Raw genomic sequence first — 19,737 nt, 5'->3', positions numbered from 1 at the left:
TATATTTGTTCGACGGGCCATTATATTTATTGTTAATGCCCCTTTTCGCGTGTAAGCCTGCATATGTGTTTTTGTGGAGTAGTTTGCATGCTCTCCTATGAATAATAAATACGTTTTGGTAATCGTTAACGTTGCCGCTGCACTTCTGACCCCGAGCTGCTGCTGCTGCCGTTTTAGTCGTAAAAAATTATTTTTCTAGCCATTGCAAAGCGTTTTTACACCGAAAAGAACTTACATAAATAAGATGATAAATCAAGTCAATCCTTAATAAACCATAAAAAGTCAAATAAGAAGAGAAATATATTTTTAATTAAAAATATTTAAAAGAATGATTTAAAAAATCATTATATTATATTATATTATTATATTTGTATGAAGCAAATCCAATCAATCTTAAATGTAGCTACATAATATTTAATAAAACATGAATGTTAGGAAAAATTAATAACGTCTTTTTAAACAGAAAATATGTACATCAAAGCAAGCATTTTTTTCTTGTGTACTTGTCTGTGGTATCAGTTTTGCTGGCTGGGGCGTGAACAATTTTATTACTTCAGTGACCCCTCAACTTGAGGGTCGAATTTCGCCTAAGTCGTCGTCATAATCCATTTCATTTATATCAGGCCAGATTAGTTTAGCTCTTCGCCAAGGCCAGACTCATTTAGTTAATATCTCAGTCCGGCTTGGGAGCCAGAAAGTATGCCTTAATTATTTGCATAACTCATAATGGACAAGGGCCGCGGGGCAGGACACTCGCCCCAGAATTGATTGATGACTCAAGGATCGGGGTTTCAGGGCCGAAAGAGTTGAGCCGACAATTCAATTGGTTTGGGCGACAGTCATTAATGTGATGGGCATATTAATTTCAGGCAAATTAGCCCCAAAACTGGTTGGCTGGGCTACATATATATTATAAGGCAAATTAATTATTTTGAAAACTTTTCCTCCTTCCCAGTGGTTGGCTTTATAATTCATAAAAACGGACACTCTGTGGTTATCAGAGTTCCCACCTAAAATATTGTGAACCGCAAAACCCACAACCTTGCATAATTTCTATGTGGTAAACTGCACGGCATACGAGTATTTATTTGCATAATCTCTTGTTTTTTTCGTTTTTGTTCATTTCTAAAATTTGGCAAGTTGCGTAACAATGCAAATAATTATTGATTTTGATTATATCTATTTTATTAGTTTTTTTTATATAATGGTTTTAAGTTTTCATATAAGGTAAATGAGCGGTGAACATATTCGGCTTGCTCTGATGTCTTGGACTTCTGAGGATTAGCATACTAGTGAGCTTTAATTTTCAAGCACAAATAGTTATAACAAATGTTGTTGTTTTTAGAACAATAAGATTTATCTTTTATTCTTGCTTAAATGATTATATTATGCACAAGAATGAACAATGAACAATAAAACAATATTAAGTGATCCTAATGCCCCAGATATGCGAAAGCTTAGTTTCACTTTAACCAGGCCTATGCCTATGCCTCCACCACCCACTCCATTGACCTAATGGGCATCCCATCTGCGTCTGGATTTCACTCACCTCTGCCTTTGAGCCGCTGCCTCCGTTTTCCATTTTCCACCTGGAGCGAACCCGGAGCGAAGCACAAAAGCTGCCACACAATGGCAGCCCGAATATCGAATTCAGCTTGCATTTGGGCAATGCCACAAGCAGTAGCCTCACTTCGAGAAGAATAAGAAGGGGGCGGGGATGGGGAGGGGGGTTCGGGAGCGGATGAGCGGCATCACGAAGCCAGACAATATTAATGATGCACATTGTCAAGAACTTTCACTGGCCTAGGCCACTTCCATTCGGAATGCGAATGGCACAAGGTCTGGCGCTGCCATTGGCACTGGCACTCGGCTCTGTGACTCTGACTCTAGCTGTGACCCAGCCACCCCAAGACCCCCACTACCCACCATCAGCTCCTTAACATTACACTGAGATTACAATTTAAAATTACAAAATAGGATACAAAATCCTAACTTACAGTTATACTCCTTACACCAATACCCAAAACAAAAGCAAAGCAGTTAAAAGCCAAAAAAAGACAGTTAAATTTTGGTTAAATTCAGCAAATATCAAAATATATATATATAAAAATATAATAAATATAAAAAAATCCAAAATAAATATAAAAAAATCCAAAAATATTTTTAACATTAATATGTTTTAAAACAGTCAGGCCAAATAAGACCCTTTTGTAAACTTCGAAATTAAATTTAGCTCTATCCAAAAATGTATAAATACAATGTTTTTCTTATTGAGATTCTTCTTTTATCCAAATTTATTTTTTTTATTACAAGTATTATCAGGTGACTCACCTATATTACGATGCGGCAAATATTAAATCATACTTAGTATTAAGTTGTGTTAGTTTTAGCTAGCTCGAAAATATTGTGTCTTTTATACAATTTTACTTACTTATATATAATGTATATACAAATAAGTCTGTAAAGACTTAAAGTGCTTTAAGTCGATTTTTTACCGACTTTTAGCTCAGTGTCCTCCCACCACCGCTTGACCCAGTGCAGTGTGGCCAAACCACAATGACACGCGTCGCTTCAATTGAAACCTCGGGCAGTTCGTGGACGTAAAAGAAGAAGAGCGAGCGGAATGGAGGAGCGGAGCTCAATTGAGACGCACTCTAATGGCAATAATTATGCGGCAGCAACAGCTCCACCACCAAAAAAAGAAGCCAAGAAGAAGCAACAGACAGATGGAGAACTGGTCGGAGCGAGAGGGCGGGAGATGGTGCGACCGAGATAGAAGGCGAGAAGTACGGGAAGCTAAGGAATCACCATTAAAAAAGACAAAAACGATGATTGAGTGTGCGTATTTTGGGTTTCAATGGTGACCCACAATGCTGGGGAGGGGGGTGCTGGCAATGGAAAATGGAGGGGAAATGAATAGAACGGGGAGTGAAGAAGCGGCATTCACCGCAAAGATGCCGAGAACAACGGATAATGCACTTCAAGAGCGGCTCATTGTGTCTGGCAGTTTGCTTTCGTTCCTTCCCTCTCTTTGACCCCCGCTCTTGGTCTCTTTTGCCGCCTCCTCCTCCTCCATCTCTTTCGCCGCCCCTCCCGTTATCCCTTTTCCCCCATCAACTCGACTAAGTTCCAATTATTTGTGCGGTCGATGCTCAACGAGCGCCTTCCAATTGCAAATGTCGGTTGTTAGAACGGGATGGAAAGTGGGTGGTGGAAGTGCGCTAAAGTGCAGGATTACACGGAAAATAAATTTTAAAAAATAAATAAAACAAATTCTTTCTCACTACTTTGCTTTTAATAAGAGCAAACCTTAAGTGGTGAATATTTCAATGTTAACTGATGATACAAAATGACTTTTTGAAAGTATTTAAAATGCAAACGCGTCTAAATGCATTTAATATAAATGATATTTTAGTTTACGGCCAAAAATTGTATTTATATATTTAATATATGTTTTGAATTAACTAACATTATGAAGCGATATTTTTAAAATATGAGGCATTACAAAATATTATAAAAATGTTAGCTTTTAAATTATAATTTATGTTACAACGTATTTTGTTTTAGCAGTCTGCTTTAAAAAATTGTATTAAGTTAGACAAATATTATTGTCTTGGTGTAATAAAGCGCAGGAGAATAAGAGTTCAAAGGCGATGGCTTTAAAGTGGTGTTTGGTAGGCGGACGGTCGGGGCTGTCGTCGCCACTAGTTGTTTTACAGGAAATGGTTTTTTTCCTAACTGCACTTTGCTCCCCATTCAGCTCCCCCCCAATTCCGCTTCCCCGCACTTTTGGTTCTTAACAAATTTATTTTTTTGCTGTTATTTTCATTGCTCCATTTCGCTGTTGTTGTTGCGGTTTTGACTTATGTGCGCGCTTAATTGTTGTTAAGAAGTGAAAATCAGCAGCAGAAGCGGCGGCGGCGGCGGCGGAGAAAAGCGAAATAAATCCGGTGGAAAACCACCGCCGCCATCAACCGATGGGGAAAATGAGAAGCGGATGGTGGCGAGGGGGGCGGGGTCGATTAATGTGACTACGGTCTTGACTTAATTTTATTTTGGCTACACACAGAGATTCGGCGACCAACAATTAAACCATACGAAAACCAATTGCATTCTTTTAAATATAGTTTCTCAGAAAGGAATATACAATAGTATCTTTGGGTGACAGTTTTTATATAGCAGTTAAGTTAAACTGGAAACTTGTATGAAAGGATTGAACAAATTTTCCATTCATATATTAGCAATTAATATAAAATAATCTATTTTTGACTGTGCAATGTCAGGGAAAAGCATGGAAAATGCGAATTGCGGAAAAGCGCGCTCAAGAAGAAAACGGGAGGGGAAGATGAGTTGAACGAAGAGCTGAGACGGATATGGGTTGCAGGGAAGAAAAAAGAGGAAATTCTGTGCGGCTCAGCCGCAATCATTTCGACGTTTTTGCATATTTTCATGCAGTTTTCCAGTTTGCCAAATTCCGCTGCAGGCGTCGCAGTGTACACAGTGGGCCCTTGACTTTAAATTAAATGGAAAATATATTCTTTAAAGCATTGTGGAATCTTTATGGAAGAAACTACTATCCGTGTTTGTAAAAATAAAACTTAACTTTAAACAAATTTGTTTTTAATATTGTGTTAATTTTTGTTTCGGAAATCTTTTTAAAAAAGAAAATGAAAATGTCCAATATAAAAAAAAAATTTTAGATATGTTAACAAATAGATGAACTGTCTTTATTGTTACTAAGTTACTATTTTAATTACCTCTTAAGGTGTATGTATGTATTTTAGATTGGTTGAAGTCAATGTGTTAATTACTTATTAGTTCAAAAATGACAACCTGTCAAAGCGAAAAACTGAAAAGCGTATTAATTAGGATCCTCATTTTTTTTAAGCACCATTTATCATAACAAAAAGTTCCCTAGTTCACAGCACTTTCGTGGCTATCCATCAATCACCCATCGATTTGATGGCTGGCTGACGTTTCGTCCCACTGTGCGTCGTCGCTTTGTCGTTGCTTCGTTTGCTATCATCAACGCCTACGAGGATGCCAAAAAAATAAAAGTGAAAAAAACTGCTGCAACTACAAAAGAAAAAGCACAGAGGGGGGCTTTGTGAAAGGGGGAGGGGATTGGTTTTGAGGATGGGAGCGAAAGAGTGGAACAAACTGCATTCATGCCATCCTCGCGAATATCCAGTTGTTGTAGTTGCTGGCAGTTGGTAGTTATGCGCCGCTTAGTCACAGCTGTGGCGTTGACAGGCTGCCCCCCTGCTCCTCCACCTTCTCCACTTCCGGCGAGGCCATCACCACCCCACATCACCCACCACCCACCGCTTGCATATGCATGTGCACTTGGCTCCCAAATGCACTCACGAAATTCTCCGATACAGAATTCCGATTTCACTAAACTCTTCTGAATTATTTATGCAATTTCAAATTATGAAAATAATTTATTGAGTTATTTAGGGACAAATTTAGATTTTCTTTATCGAAGTAATGATTTTTGAAAATAACATTTCAGAATATAAGCTTTAAAATGTAGCATTTTGATCACAAAATTATTTATACTTTATATTTGATTTTTTATCAATCAAAAATCTTAAAAATTGACCAGAAATCAAAGCAAACCGTCCATATACAATTAACTTGTTATTTAAAATAAACATTTTTTCAACATTTTTTCAACTTTTTTTGAATGTTTTTCCTTAAGATTTCTAAGTGTCGAGCTCAGCAAAAAGGACGCCAAAAAATAGCGCGCGCATATTTCTTAATCTTTTTCTTGTGCCTGCTCTGGATCTCTCTCCTCCTGCGTGTGTGTTTGTTGGTGTGCGAGTGCGAGTGCGAGTGTGTGCATATCCATCATGCTCAGTGAAGCGACCTCTGACCCCGCCTCTGCCCCTCGAACACCGCCCTCCTCCCCCTTTGTGTTCATGCTCATGCCACGCGTCGCTGCTTTTACTTCGTCGCAACTCTATTTTGCATCTTTGCCGCTCTGCTTCTCCTCGCTACTCGCTCCCGCCTGCAAGTTTTTGCTGTCGCTTGAGCTCCACTTGATCTTTGACCCATTTTTTATAGCATTCTTTGAATGGGAATGCAAAATCTCCATCAGTTTGTGCACTCTCCCTTTCTCAATTTGATTCGGATTTATCCACGTATCAACTAAGATTGGGAATAATTTAAAGGCGCAGATCTTTAAAGAACCAAAATGTACTGATACCCTGAAAAAATATAAAAATTGTGCGATTATATAATTTTTTTGTGAGACTGAAGAAACAAGCAAATTAAAAATAGATTTCAAGCGTCTTTAAAAACTAAAAACTTATTTTTAACATTTTATAAAAGCTGAAATAATCAAACTAGTTGCAGACTAATTTCCATGTTTTCAAATTATGTGTTTCAGGTATTTAGGACCTGCTTATATGCATAGTATTTTAACAAATATTAATATCGAAAATTATTTTTTATAATTTGTTAATTAAAAACGCAATTGGTTAAAATTCTTATTCGATTTACTCTAACTCAAAATCTCCAATTTACCATGAAGTCGTTCAAGCAGTAGTAGTTATACATTTTTAATGCCTAGCCCAAATCTCATTTTGGCCTATATAAAGACTCCCTTCTGTAAACTAGAGGCATACAAACTCTTCTCATTTTTTTGTTCCATTCTGACAATGCAAATTGCTGTGGCTGTTGTTGTTGTTGTTGTTGTTGACATTCAGGAACTGCTTTAATTAAGCGCATTAATGTCACTAACTTATGGGTCGCTGTGTGTGTGTGGGAACGGGTCTCGGGAGAATCAATGGCAACTTGACATAACTTTAAGCGTTTTGTTGATCTTTAGTTTTAAGCCCCGCTGATTCTTTTGTGGCAAAAAAAGAGGTCGTTATTTGGGGCATGCTGAAAATTGTATTCAGTTGGTAACGATAGAAATATTTGATGAAATTATAAATACTTATTTCACAATTATGTTGCCTAAAATAAAATGGCAAATAAAAAACTTGCGTTATTGGTCATACAAATTCTCACTAATATTAATATTTCTTAATAATAATAAAAAAACTAAGAGTAAGTCATTTCTTTAAAAAAAATTTAGCTTCTAAATTATTACAAAATATTTTTATTAATGGTGACGAGCAATTATATTAAAATACAAGGAATTTTATTTAACTTATCAACAAGCATACATTTAAATTATTTTTAGTGGTTTTTAAGCAAATAATTTTAATAAAACTCTTAAATCTCTTTTACAAAAAAAATTTTGAATAATATCAAAGTGTTAAAATAATTAACAATATTATAATTAAAAGAAGGCTGTTGATCTTTTTATCTTTTTAAATCTTCTTAAAAAGAGTATATTTCTCTTCAATTGTGTTGCGTAAAAGCCAAGCTTAATTTTATTTGTTCGTTGATGTGCCATGCAAATTTACGGCAATTGGCCGTTGTCGTTGGCAGCCCAAGCCCCTCCACCTTCTGCCCCCTGCCACGCCCCCACGATCCTGTATTGACAGTGCTGTCAACGCTCGTAATCTGCTTTTATTATGAACGCTGAAGATTCGTGCATTAAACGAAATCCAAAGCGCTGCATATTGCGTATTCTCCCTTTTCAGTAGTATATAAAGTTGTTTGTTGGCTGGAATTTGTACACAAATACACACGCCCGCTGAATGCAGGCACAGAGATACACACTGAAGCAGAAGCAGAAGCAGATGCCAGAGCGTTAACATTTCTATGTGGCGTTATCATACAACACCTTCATGTCCTGTGCTGCTAACTTGGCTATTTTCATATAAAAAAACGTCAAGATAATAACTTGTGTATAAATCAGTATTTGTAGGCTTTGAACTCCGATAATTTATTAAACTAAAATTTTACACAGTTTGTAATTTGAAGGAATGGCGAAAATTAGTACCAAATACCACTATTAAACACTGGTATACCAAAATTAATTTGAATATTTATATTTAAAAATATATTTTAACTTTCAAACTTTATTTGTCGGCAGGTTGTTATTGTTATGTCAACACGTATTTCTAAACATTTAAAACAAAATTGTATGTATTAGTTTAAAACATTTGAAACTTTTGAAGCTATAGAATAAACAAAAAATAAAATATGATTAAACGTGACATATCCTTGTATGTAGCAATTAATAATACACTCAGAACAAAAAGTACCCTAAAATTTAAACATGTTTAATGTTTATACATTTTTATAATTTTAAGAAAAAATTGCCCTAAAGTGTATGGTAAGCTGCCCTACATTCGAGACAAATTTTTTTAAATTCTAGTTTTCCTTTCTTCAAAAGTTTTTTACCCTAGATTTTAGAAAGAAATTCCATTAATTTAAGAAAAATTTTCCCTAAAATTTATTTGTTTTTAGGGTTAATTTTATTATGAGTCTTACACTCATGTATTACGTATTTTTAGACTGCAGTGTTTGATTTTGTTAAATTTTTTTTTAGAGATGGATGTCAACACTGGTTCGTATCCCATCCCCTCCCCCTGGGTCCAACTTCTTTTTCTCCGCCCTTCTGAACCCCTTCTTCACCTGGTCCGGCTGCGTTGCGGGCCGCCAAGTTTGTGAAATTTATGTTATTTGCGGTAGCCGTTTGCATAATTTGCGTGTTTGTATAAATGCATGTATACATGGGAATACACGCACACTCTCACTAGCCCACAAATATTTGTATGCAGATGTGTGGTTACACTTGAAACAACAACCATTTTTGGTTTTAATTTTTGACTGATTTTAAAAACTGAAATGTCTCTAAGTCTAGATAATTGGTTTAAGTTTAAAACTTTAAGTGAAATCGAGTCTTACAGCTGTAATTTTGTATAATTTATATGCATTTTGTGAAGTATAAAATGATAAGTATATTCATGTTTTATTTGTAAAATTAAAATTATTCTAGTTTTTTTTTTTTTGATTTGTTGAAGCTTTTTTTTCAAATTTCCAAAATTCAAAAAACAATTTTTCGAGTGTTAGTTCACGCGTGTGGCACACCTCTGGCCGCTGGCTGTTGGCATTTCATTTTCATTTTCACGAAAATTGTTAAAACTATGTTTGCTCTACATATACCCGTAAACGCAACAAAATATCCAAAGAAAATAAAAATAGTACAAACAAAATGATCCAGAATAAAACAGGAAGGACAACAAAAAAACAACAGAATCGCAGGACTAACAATGAACAGTCAATTGAGGGAAAATTGCAGAGCACTTTTTTCATGTCTGAACGATTTTAACTATGGCCGTGGGTGAAACGCTGAATGAGCTGCAATTAAGATATCCATGCGGTTCGTGGAAATACCATACGGGAAAATTGAAGGAAAATAGAGCATAAATATCTTATAATGGTTCAAAACAAGGTTTAAGGCAAAGTACAATTAAAAAACATTTAAACAATCTTTAACTTTAGCTATTCAAATTTTTTATTAAATTAATTCGTTTTTTCAAATTTTTCTACAAGCAAAGTTTTCCTAGCTAAGTATCTTATTTAATATTTTATTGTAACCAAATAATAAAACCCTAAATCTTTATAAATATGTGGTTCATGAGAATATTTATATAATAAAATTATTCGCAATAGTACGCTCACAGCGGAGAAAATAGCACAAAAAATTCAGCTAAACTTTTCGGCAGTCGAGAGGGTAAAAGTAAGCCCGAAATGCGGCTTAAATTGAGCGCGGATAAAACTTTTATTATTATGTAGAAACTCACATAATTTTTTGCGTTTTGAATTCGGTAAACTTTTGGCTTTTGTTCTACTTGACACAAAGTTTGTATGAATAACAAAATAAATATGGAAAAAAAGAGTGAAAATGAAGTTATAACATTCTGTGAATCCGAGGACATTAATGAATGTTTGCTAAGGATTTAAAAGGTTGGAAATATTGAACACACCAGGGATTAAAACGGATTTTTAGCGGGGAGATAAAGGTCGACAGCCAATGACTTCCGCGACCTGGGAGCTCTCGATAGCGTGCATTATTCGAAATTGGCCGAAAAGCAAGCGCAATGACCAAAACGGTTTCCTAATTGGGTCAACAATGCAGTTTGAAATTTCTGTTAAGTGACCCCATCCCTGTGCCCTGCTGCCCTCGCATTGAACCCCTGTAATAGCTGTCGTTTGTGGCCATTGTCCTGAGCATTTTGCATGCCATTTTAGTTAATTAAATTATTTACGTCATTCACTTTTGGGTTTAGTCGAACGAGCACGCAAATTATTTTAATTAGCAATTTCTGTCAGAACGATTTTAAACAATTTTTCCCAAAAATAACTGCACTGAGGTAATTTTGAAGTCATATTTGACTTATAATATAAATAATTAAATTTCATTGCCAAAAAAGAATTTCCGGGACAAACATTTTGTCCAGAGTTAGTAAGGCTTTTTATTTTACACATTTATTATAGCTTTAGTCTTGTTAGGTTAACTTAATACAAATTCTTTAAAACAAAAGTTAATGAGTTTCATGAATATTAAACCATTTTTGCTTTTGTTTGTTTGGTTTACTTGTATTGATATAATACTGTATTTATAATTACCATTATTGTTCACCAAAATTAAATATTCATATGCATTTCTTTTTTTTGCAGTTATTTGCCCAATTTCTGGTGATTTTTGTAAATGAATAAAAGACCATTTAAATCAATTGTAGTTCTCGTTTTTATACCCTTGCAGAGGGTATTTAAATTTCAGTCAGAAGTTGAATTATTCCTTAAAAGAATTAGACAAACTTATTTAATTTTATTTACAAATTTAAAATCGATAAACAATTTTCAGTTGGATGGAACTTTGTAATTATATAGAAAGAACTCAACTGATATTAGAAGAATTAAACTGTCCCGAAAACAGATAAAAAGAATATTAGCTCTCTTTTTGCTAAGAAATAAATCAGTATATAATTTATAATACATATGTGTGTACAATGTACAAATATATGTCGTATGAACAGTATTGAAAATGTTAAATGTTTTGTAATCCAGAACGGGAACGTTTATTAAGGTTCGAGCCCTGGAACCAGACCAAAGTCAGAAGCGATACGTCTTTATTGATTAAAGCCGTTTCAATATAACTTAAGTAGATTTAAAATTTGGCAGTAATTCAAAACTTCAATAAATTCCCACATTAATTATTGAAATGGGAACCCTCAGGGTATTTGCACATCCAAAATAATTCCTAATGAATTGCTACAAGATATTTTAAAGTTGCCTTTTTACTTTTATTGCAATGGTTTTCAACTGCCAATCTTACTAAAAGTTGGGCTTGTATGCAGCATACTGGTAATATGTTGGCAACCCAGAACTAGACAAGCAATCAGGGCATCTCCAATCGAGTAGCCTTTTCCTTTTCCTTTGCCTTTGCCTTTGCTCATCTACCATTTTTCAGCATGACAGTTGTCAGCATACCCATTCATTTGGCAGCAGTGTGAGAAACGTCGAAGCAGCCCCGCAAAACCAAGATTAAAAAAAAAAATCGTTCGAAAAGCCAAGTGTACATTTTTCGCAGTGCAAGTGAGAAGGCTTCAAGATTGCGATGCCCAAACGCCGTCGTGAGCACAAGCGACGCAAGGAGTCCTACTCCGGCGGAGGACGAGGAGGAGGAGGAGGGGGAGAAGGAGGAGGAGGAGGAGGAGGAGGACGAGAAGGAGGAGGTGCCCCCAGCGTGAGGAACAGATCGCTTAAGCCACCGAATGCCTCTGAGAGCAGCGATGGGGACGGCAGCGATACCAGCGCTTCTTACTCGAGCTACAGCTCCTCGGAAACCTCCAGATCCTCCAGCTACACCAGCTCCAGCGACTCCTCCAGCTCCGTCTCGATCAGCGCCGACTCCGAGGAGGAGCCGGAGGGAGCAGCCGCCGCCGCCAAGAGGGCGAAGCACTCGTGCTGCCACCACCGACACCATCGACGCCACCGGCGGCACCATCACCATCACTCGCCGCCGCGCCATCACTCCCATCGCCGCCATGGGCGCCCATCCGGTCACCGCCGCCATCGCTCCGACCATGGACGCTCATCGAAGCGTCTGTCTGGGAGGGTCAGTCGCCGAGGAGCCGCCTCCGCCACCAAGACGGCAGTGGTGGTCAATAAGGAAATAACCTCCACCTCCGGCAGCCAACCGGTGGCCATCCAGATCCCGGCCCCCATTCCAAAGCCCGTGCCGTTGCCCATTCCGGCCGAGCTCACCATCCAGCCGCAGCCCGTGCCGGCTCCTGCTCCCGCTCCAGCCCCTGCTGCAGCTCCAGCCCCTGCTCCCGCTGCTCCGTTGGCCAGGGAGCAGCAGCACCACCAGCGCAAGTCACGCATGCGCTGCTCCGGCTCTCGTGCCCCAGCCCAAGCGCAAGCCCAAGCGCAAGCCCAAGCGCAAGCCCAAATCCCGGCCAAGACCATCACCATCACCAAGAGCCAGGCCAAGGACGGCTCCATCTGTGCGGCGGCCACTGTGGGTGCCCTGCCCAAGGCCAGATCCAGCGGCTCGAAAGAGGTGCCAATTTCCAGTGCCAATCCCATGGCCAGCAAGTCGACCAACCAGGTCAGGAAACCAGTGGCCAGTGGTTCCACTGCGAAGGCTTCGGCAAAGACCAGTCAACCCAATTCGAGTGCCAGCCATGCGGACTCCAATGGCAAGTCACCGATGACAAAGGACTCCTCCAACTCCTCCAACTCCAAGACGAGTGCATCCAACGCTAAGCGACCGCGTCGCGGTTCTGCCACGCCCCCCGGTCCGGGCTCAAGGCGTCAGTGGGGGAGTGGGCGGAACAATGACCACACTGGTAAGACATTTTGTTATTCAATTTAAATATTTTTGAAATTGATTTTGGAACTGATTTTAATATCTGATAATTGAATTAAAGTTTAGACCAGGTTCAACTTAAATAATATGCATTTTAAAAAAATATGAACCATTTTAAATCTATTATTTTGTTCATTTATTTGTGCAATTTAATGTTATTGAACTTAATATAGTGATTAACTATTTAATTTAAATATTTAATGTAACATTTTTCAATAGCCACATATATATATATATATTTAAAATAAAAAGAAAACATTTTAAAGCTTATATTTATTACATTAATTTAAATAGTTTAATATTTAATCATGCAATTTAATATGCCTTTAACAAAATATTATGTTAAAATATTTAACTATAATATTTAATGTAAAATTTTGAATTCAAAAGCCACATATTTATTTTTACTATTCCATTTTTTGTATAAGTTTACCCCGGTAAAAGCAAAGAAATTAGAAAGTCCATACTAAATTTAAATACTTTTCCTTTTGATTTTCATCCACTTTTCAGAATATTTAAGCGGAATATCTAAAAAAAAAAATGAATCAAAATCAAATAGGTCCCATTTTATATTTAAATTAAATATGATTTTTAAAGTTTTTTACATTAATTTTATAGTTTTAATATTAAACCAATCATTTTAAATTACGTTGCATTTAATATTGTGAAATTTCATTTAAATATGAAATATGCAATTTTAGATTAAATAGATAGATGATTATTTGCAACACACCATATTTTTTATTTTTTTTATCAGAGAACCAGTGCAAGCAGAGGCGCAATGATGTTTATGAAGAAAGAGGAGGATCCGGAGGAGAAGGATCAGGAGGAGGATCCGAAAGGGGAGGAGGAGAAAGAGGCGGAGATAGAGGCGGAGATAGAGGCGGAGATAGAGGCGGAGATAGAGGCGGAGATAGACGCGGAGATAGAGGAGGACCAAGAGGAGGTGGACCCCATGACCATCCCGATGCCGAGGGCAACCAAACGGCCTATCGCAATGGCAAGCAGGCCATCAAATTTAGCCAACCCGTACGCATGGTGCGCCTCCACATCAAGGGACTGACCCGCCAGGTGAGAAAGGAACACATCACCGAGATCTTCGGCCATTTCGGACCCCTCACGGCCGTCGACTTTCCCATGGACCGCTTCCGTGGACGCTTGGGGCGTGGCTACGCCTTCGTCGAATACGCCCGTCCCGAGGACTGCGCCTGCGCCATCAAGCACATGAATGGCGGCCAGATCGACGGCAAGCGGATCACGGTGTCCGCCTTCCGGGAGACCATGCTGAAGGATCCGTGGCGCCACTATCGCCGCTACTCGCCGGTCAACAACCGCCGCCAGCGCCAGCGTCCCGGTTCGCCGTCCCGCTCTCGCTCTCGCTCCCGCTCTTACTACCAGTTCCGCTCAATGTCCCGCTCCCGCTCCCGCTCCCGCTCGCGGTCCTTCCTCCGCTCCCGCTCCCGATCCCGATCCCGCTCCTCTCGCTCGCAATCCCCGTCAGGATCGCGCTACAATCGCCGCTACCGTTCGCGCACCCGCCCCGGATCGCGTTCGCCTTAGGCAGGTCGCACTGTCGTCGCGGAGGACATAAAGCGACACCCAAGCAAGTCCACAAATCGACCAGATGTCGTTTCTCTAAATCGTGATTAATCTTAATCTTAATCTCAATCTTAGTATATTTAATATACATTATGATTGTGAAGAACAAAACGTTGGGTTGGTATTTATTTGGAGGGTAAAAAAAGGGCTAAGGCGATTAGCCTCAATTTTAAAGTAAAGGACAATTTCCGTTTCCGGACGTTTTAAAACGGCAGGATTCATACAAAAGCTAGCAGAAACTAGGTGAAAACACATTAAAAGACGATTTTGCATGTTGAAAACGATGCTTTAGCTTCATAAGAAAAAGCCGTTTTGCACCGTTTTGTTACGACAAACCAAAGCATTAGAAACCATATGCTAAGCACGTGCTCTGTATATTTTGTTATTGATGATATATTTTTGCTAACTAAATATTATCTTTTTGGCGGTTTACTATTTTTCAGAGTAGTAACTTAAAATAAGTATATAGTAAAATAAAATAAATAAAAATACAGCAAATGCTAGCATTTTTCTACCCTTGCAGAGGGTATCACAATTTCGGAACGAGCCATATAGCTCCCATTGGAACAATCGGAAAAATAAATAAAAAAAAATTATACATTTTCTGCTTTTTAATTTTTTTTTAGTTCTTCTACATATAGTAATGGTTACATTTTTCAGAATTACGGTTTAAATTTCATCAAAATCGGACGACTTTATCATATAGCTCCCATGGAAACATATACAAAATTTTTTTTTTTTTAAATGTAACTTCTATTTTGTTTTTTTTTAAATTCTTTTAGACTTTTTAAAAATTTGACAGTTCCGAATTACGCTATTTAATTTTTTTTTAAATTGGAAAACGATGTCTCATAGCTGTCATAGGAACTATCGAATAATTGACCTTCAAATCATCATAGCTTGAATACCCGCAAGTAAATCATAATTTTAATATTTTCAAGAATATTTAGTTTTTGCAATAGCTGCAAGGGTATATGCACTTCGGCTTGCAGAAGTTTGCTTCCTTTCTTGTTTCTATTGATTTTCTGCTACCCAATTGGAGGCCTCTCTGTTTGGAGCTTTATCGCCGCTTGCATAATGCAGCAATTCCAATTAGTTTTGCCAACTAAATTTCAATTACATTTCAAACACACTCGCACACGGTTAGTTCGAAATGCCATGGTAATGAAGTTGGCTAAAAGATGATTACGACCCCCAAAGTGTTGCATAGTTTGCCGAGCACGTTTTTGGTACAAAATAAAAATTAAATGCGGATATCTAAATATATAGACATAAATTTTGGGAAAATGCCGATTTAAAAGCGCCGTTCGTGTATATCTATGTGCATTTGAGGTTTTTCGATGGGTTCTAAAAGCCCAAAAGCATATCATTTGTTGCTCATTTAAATACCGTAATTAAGTGATATCATGCTATCTAATATGAGTTCCCATTCCGCTTAAAGTGGCGTGTTCGTCGGCAATGGTGGAAGCGCAAACAGTTGCTTATTTTGAAATTTTATTTAGAGCTAATTGTTTCCTGGGCCAGGTCAGTATAGTAGTGGTCAGCAAAGCAGGGCCAACACAGTACGTGAATAAGCCAGTTGGCAAGCAACCCCCACGGAGCCCAAACATACACATACACACATGCCGGCCTATATGCATAAGCACCTCGGCAAAAGCAAAAGCCTGGCCAAAAGCCAATCGACGAAAGGACGAAAGGACGAAGGGACGCCGTCGATTGTTTGTTTATTTGCCTGTTTGCCATTGCCTGTTCACACCGCAGCGAATCGAACGGAATCGAAGGGGGGAAGGTGGATTGGGGCGGTCGGATTTAATATTTTCCTGCCCTTTCTGTATATATTTAACTTCCGTGGCACGAGGGCAACTTTGGAGTGTTTAAAGGAGGCGAAAGAGCATATATTAAGAATGTTTGGTATGGTAGAAACTATAAAAAGAGCCTTTGTTCATATAATTAAATTAAATATGTACGAAATATGAATACCAAAATGAAAGGGCGAAAGGTTTTCCTATTTATATATACCTACAGAATTTTTTATTTATCAGATAGATAGATAAAAAACATATTTATATAAAAAACATTGTAATCAGTTACAGTTCTGTTTAAAATTTAATTGTTAAAGTCAAAAACCATACCTTATTTATTAACAAAAATAAATTATAAGCATAATAGTTTTATGATATATTTACATTTCGATGTTAAGAATTTAAATAAACCATTTATATAATTTTGTCACAATAACTTAAAGGTTTCTAATCCATTCTACTGTTGTGTATCAAAATTAACCCTGTTAATTATCTGTTTTTGATAGTAACAATTATATCATACGGTTTCCTGTCATACACATCCCTTTTCCTGCTTTCAGTTGCGGATTAGGCACTGACAGATCCACATGGGGTCCGGTAGTGAACCTTATTTACCGTGACCGCCCGCTGCGAGCAAAAAGTCAGCGGTTGCCACCGGACAACCCTTAACCCCTTAATAGGTCTTAGCACATGCTTTCCTCTTTCAGACCCCATTTCCCCATTTCCCCCACACAATCGCATTGCTAACCGCAGAAATATACTGAAAATAATAATTCGGTAAATTCTTTTAAGTTTTTAGATTAAATTTATAATTAATTACCATTAATTCGCTGGACTAAAACTAGAGAAGTTTATTTATTTATTCACATTTCACGCCCCGCATTTTTATATTTACTGTTCAAAGTTACATGTTTAGGTGCACATTGATTAACAATATTAACAATATAATAATACCTACAAATTTAATAATAGTTTTGTCACTATATAATAATGTAAAATATTTGTGTTGAAATATTAAGTATTCATTTTTTGTTAAACCTTTTTTTTTTGAGATTTCAAAATTGTTTTAAAATAATAAATAGAACAACGTTTGAAAATAAAATAAAAAGTCCTTAGCAAAAGGACTATCAAGTAAAAAGTTTTTATATATTTTAAGTTATAGCTTTTTTGGATGTTTAAAATTTCATAAAGGGGGACTAATTAAATATAAAACATTAAGACATTTTTTTTTCTGCGTGCAGGTGGACACCCGCAGAAAGGGATAGCGAGCGAGGGGCGAAAGAGAGGGGTGAGATGCAGCTGCAGCTAATGAAACACATCTCTCCGTTGGGTGGACCGCAACAAGACGTGTTTAAATTTAGTTTTCGTTAATTTTCGTTTGTTGTCTTTTGTTGTCCAGCGGTTGCCTTGCCCTTCTTTCCCCCCCCTCTGTAACTCCCTTCTTTTTGCTGTTGCTGCGGTTGTTTTTGTTGGCATCAACAGCCGTTTGCTGATAAGAGCGTTGCGGTCGTCAATTTGTAACGAAACATATGTTTGCCCCAAGTGACAGGCGGCACTCACGCTGCGTTCTTCTTGTCCACTGATAAGGGAAAACATGGTAGAGTGATCCGCTGAGGGGGAGGTGGACGTGAGAGGGGAGGGGCAAAGGAGGGGGAGCGGCACTGACTCAGGGAGCGGTCAATGTCCGTTGGGTGCCAGGCGCTCCATATAATTACGTGGCCTGCCCTTTAACGAAACAACGGGGAGTTTCATTTTAAACAGAAGTTCATTAAAGTTGTTTTTCTAATTGATAAAATCTAAAATTGCTTAGTTCATTAACTCTAACTAAAAAATTTGATTAATAAAGACCCAAAACGGAGAGTTTCATTTTTAACAAAAGTCCTAGATAAGTTTCTTAGTTGATTAGATAAATTGCAGATGCATGTATTTACATTTTAACAAAAAGGTAATTTTATAACAAGCAGACTTTATTCCGCTTCGATCTTTAAAATTTGGATTACATGATTATTTCTTTCATAGGTAATCAAAAGACTAAAAATGTTAAATTTTGTGTTTTTCAAATTTAAAATAATAATTAAAACACAAAAATATTTAATACATTAAAAATAATTTAAAAGTTTCCTCAAAGTATGCTGTGAAATTGTTTAATATTCTGCAATATATTAATAAATCGCCAGATATTCCTACCATATCTAGCAATTTATTCAACTAAGTGTTAATTGTAAAATAAATTTATTTTAAATAAAATAAAAACTTAAAAAGGGTATTGCAGGGCCGATCCGATCCCTCATTTCTGAAAAGTAATTCCTTCAATCCGATTCGATACACCCGGGAACAGTTGTCTTTACTTTAGTTTACTTTTGTTGGGCAGGGTCACTTCAGCGAGTTGTCATACAGATAAATATGTTTATTTGCCTGGACTTACATTCCATTGCGCCTGTCTGTATGGGTGGGTATCTGTGTGAGTTCGGAGCTGAACACATATTTACCTTATTACTCCGCTTAATGCCAATACACGCCGTCCGCATATCTATTTCCACATATATTTATACTACGCTGGTTCTTTTTCTTCATGTTTACTTTTTGCATTATTTCACATATCTCATTTTTTGTATTTCTCTTTTTCTTTTCCTTCTCTCCATAATGTTTTTTTTTTACTTTTTGCCTGCCACTTTTGCGGTTAATTAAACCTTGCGGTCGCTTATTTTATGTAAATAAATGATAAAATCCGAACGCACATTTATGTTTATATCTATGTATGTGGGAAAAAAGTGCAGTTCGTGACCAGCTGCATCCGACTGAAATTTGTGTGTGGTTCAATTTGTTAGTTAATTTGTATTTGCTCATTGATAACGGACTAAGCAAACTCTGAAAATGATGGATTGTTCAATTTACAAATATTTAAAGAGGTGGAAAATCGTATTTATTTATTTTTTAGGGCGGAAGCCAACTAAGCCAAGGAAAATTTAATTTCAATTGGAGTTTTAAATATTGTAGCCACATTAAGTTCAGAGACATAGATGGCTGCATCCCATTCTATAGAAAGCTTACTTGTAAAAAAGATGGCGCTACTAAATAATTGTATTGGCAAACTATATAATAGTAAGTACAAATTTTCTTTATATTTTAAATAGTTTTAAAAAAATGTTTGAATAAAGTTTTAAAATATTAATGTACAAATAAACGAGGTAAGCAATTTCATTTAAAATTTAAATGACGAAATACCAATTTCATAAAGTTGTGCTAAAATCTTAACCTTCCCATGTGATTTAGAAAAGAAAATCTTGATAAGAACGAAAGTCTATTTTAGGTATGCATAGGTATAATCTTTTAGTGAACCTTATCTAACCACATAAAAGTATAACAAAACCTTATGAAATCAAATAATTTTATAAATAAGTCAAAATCCTTTTAGTCAAGTAAGGTTTAAGTACCTTTTGAAAAAAATTAACGTCACTCACTACTTCAAGTAATTGTTAAACCATAAAACACAAGTAACAGATTTTCTCTTTGTTATTAACATTAACTAGCGAGATTATCTCCGAGATA

The 19,737-nt window shown here is 37.0% G+C and overlaps 1 protein-coding gene across 1 annotated transcript; it reads left to right on the top strand.

The window, feature by feature from the left end:
- The first annotated feature begins 11,400 nt into the window (after window positions 1-11,400).
- LOC108141643 (glycine, alanine and asparagine-rich protein-like) lies at window positions 11,401-14,497 on the top strand. The gene is made up of 2 exons (XM_041710346.1): window positions 11,401-12,767; window positions 13,545-14,497. Exons 1-2 carry the CDS (start codon window positions 11,531-11,533, stop codon window positions 14,345-14,347), a joined length of 2,040 nt encoding a protein of 679 aa, XP_041566280.1. The 5' UTR covers window positions 11,401-11,530; the 3' UTR covers window positions 14,348-14,497.
- Window positions 14,498-19,737: the final 5,240 nt, after the last annotated feature.

The sequence above is a fragment of the Drosophila elegans genome, unplaced genomic scaffold, assembly GCF_018152505.1.
Source record: "Drosophila elegans isolate 14027-0461.03 unplaced genomic scaffold, ASM1815250v1 contig_814, whole genome shotgun sequence".
Lineage (NCBI taxonomy): Eukaryota > Metazoa > Arthropoda > Insecta > Diptera > Drosophilidae > Drosophila > Drosophila elegans.
The sequence above is the reverse complement of the archived record's forward strand: the minus strand, read 5'-3'. Positions and strand labels throughout refer to the sequence as shown.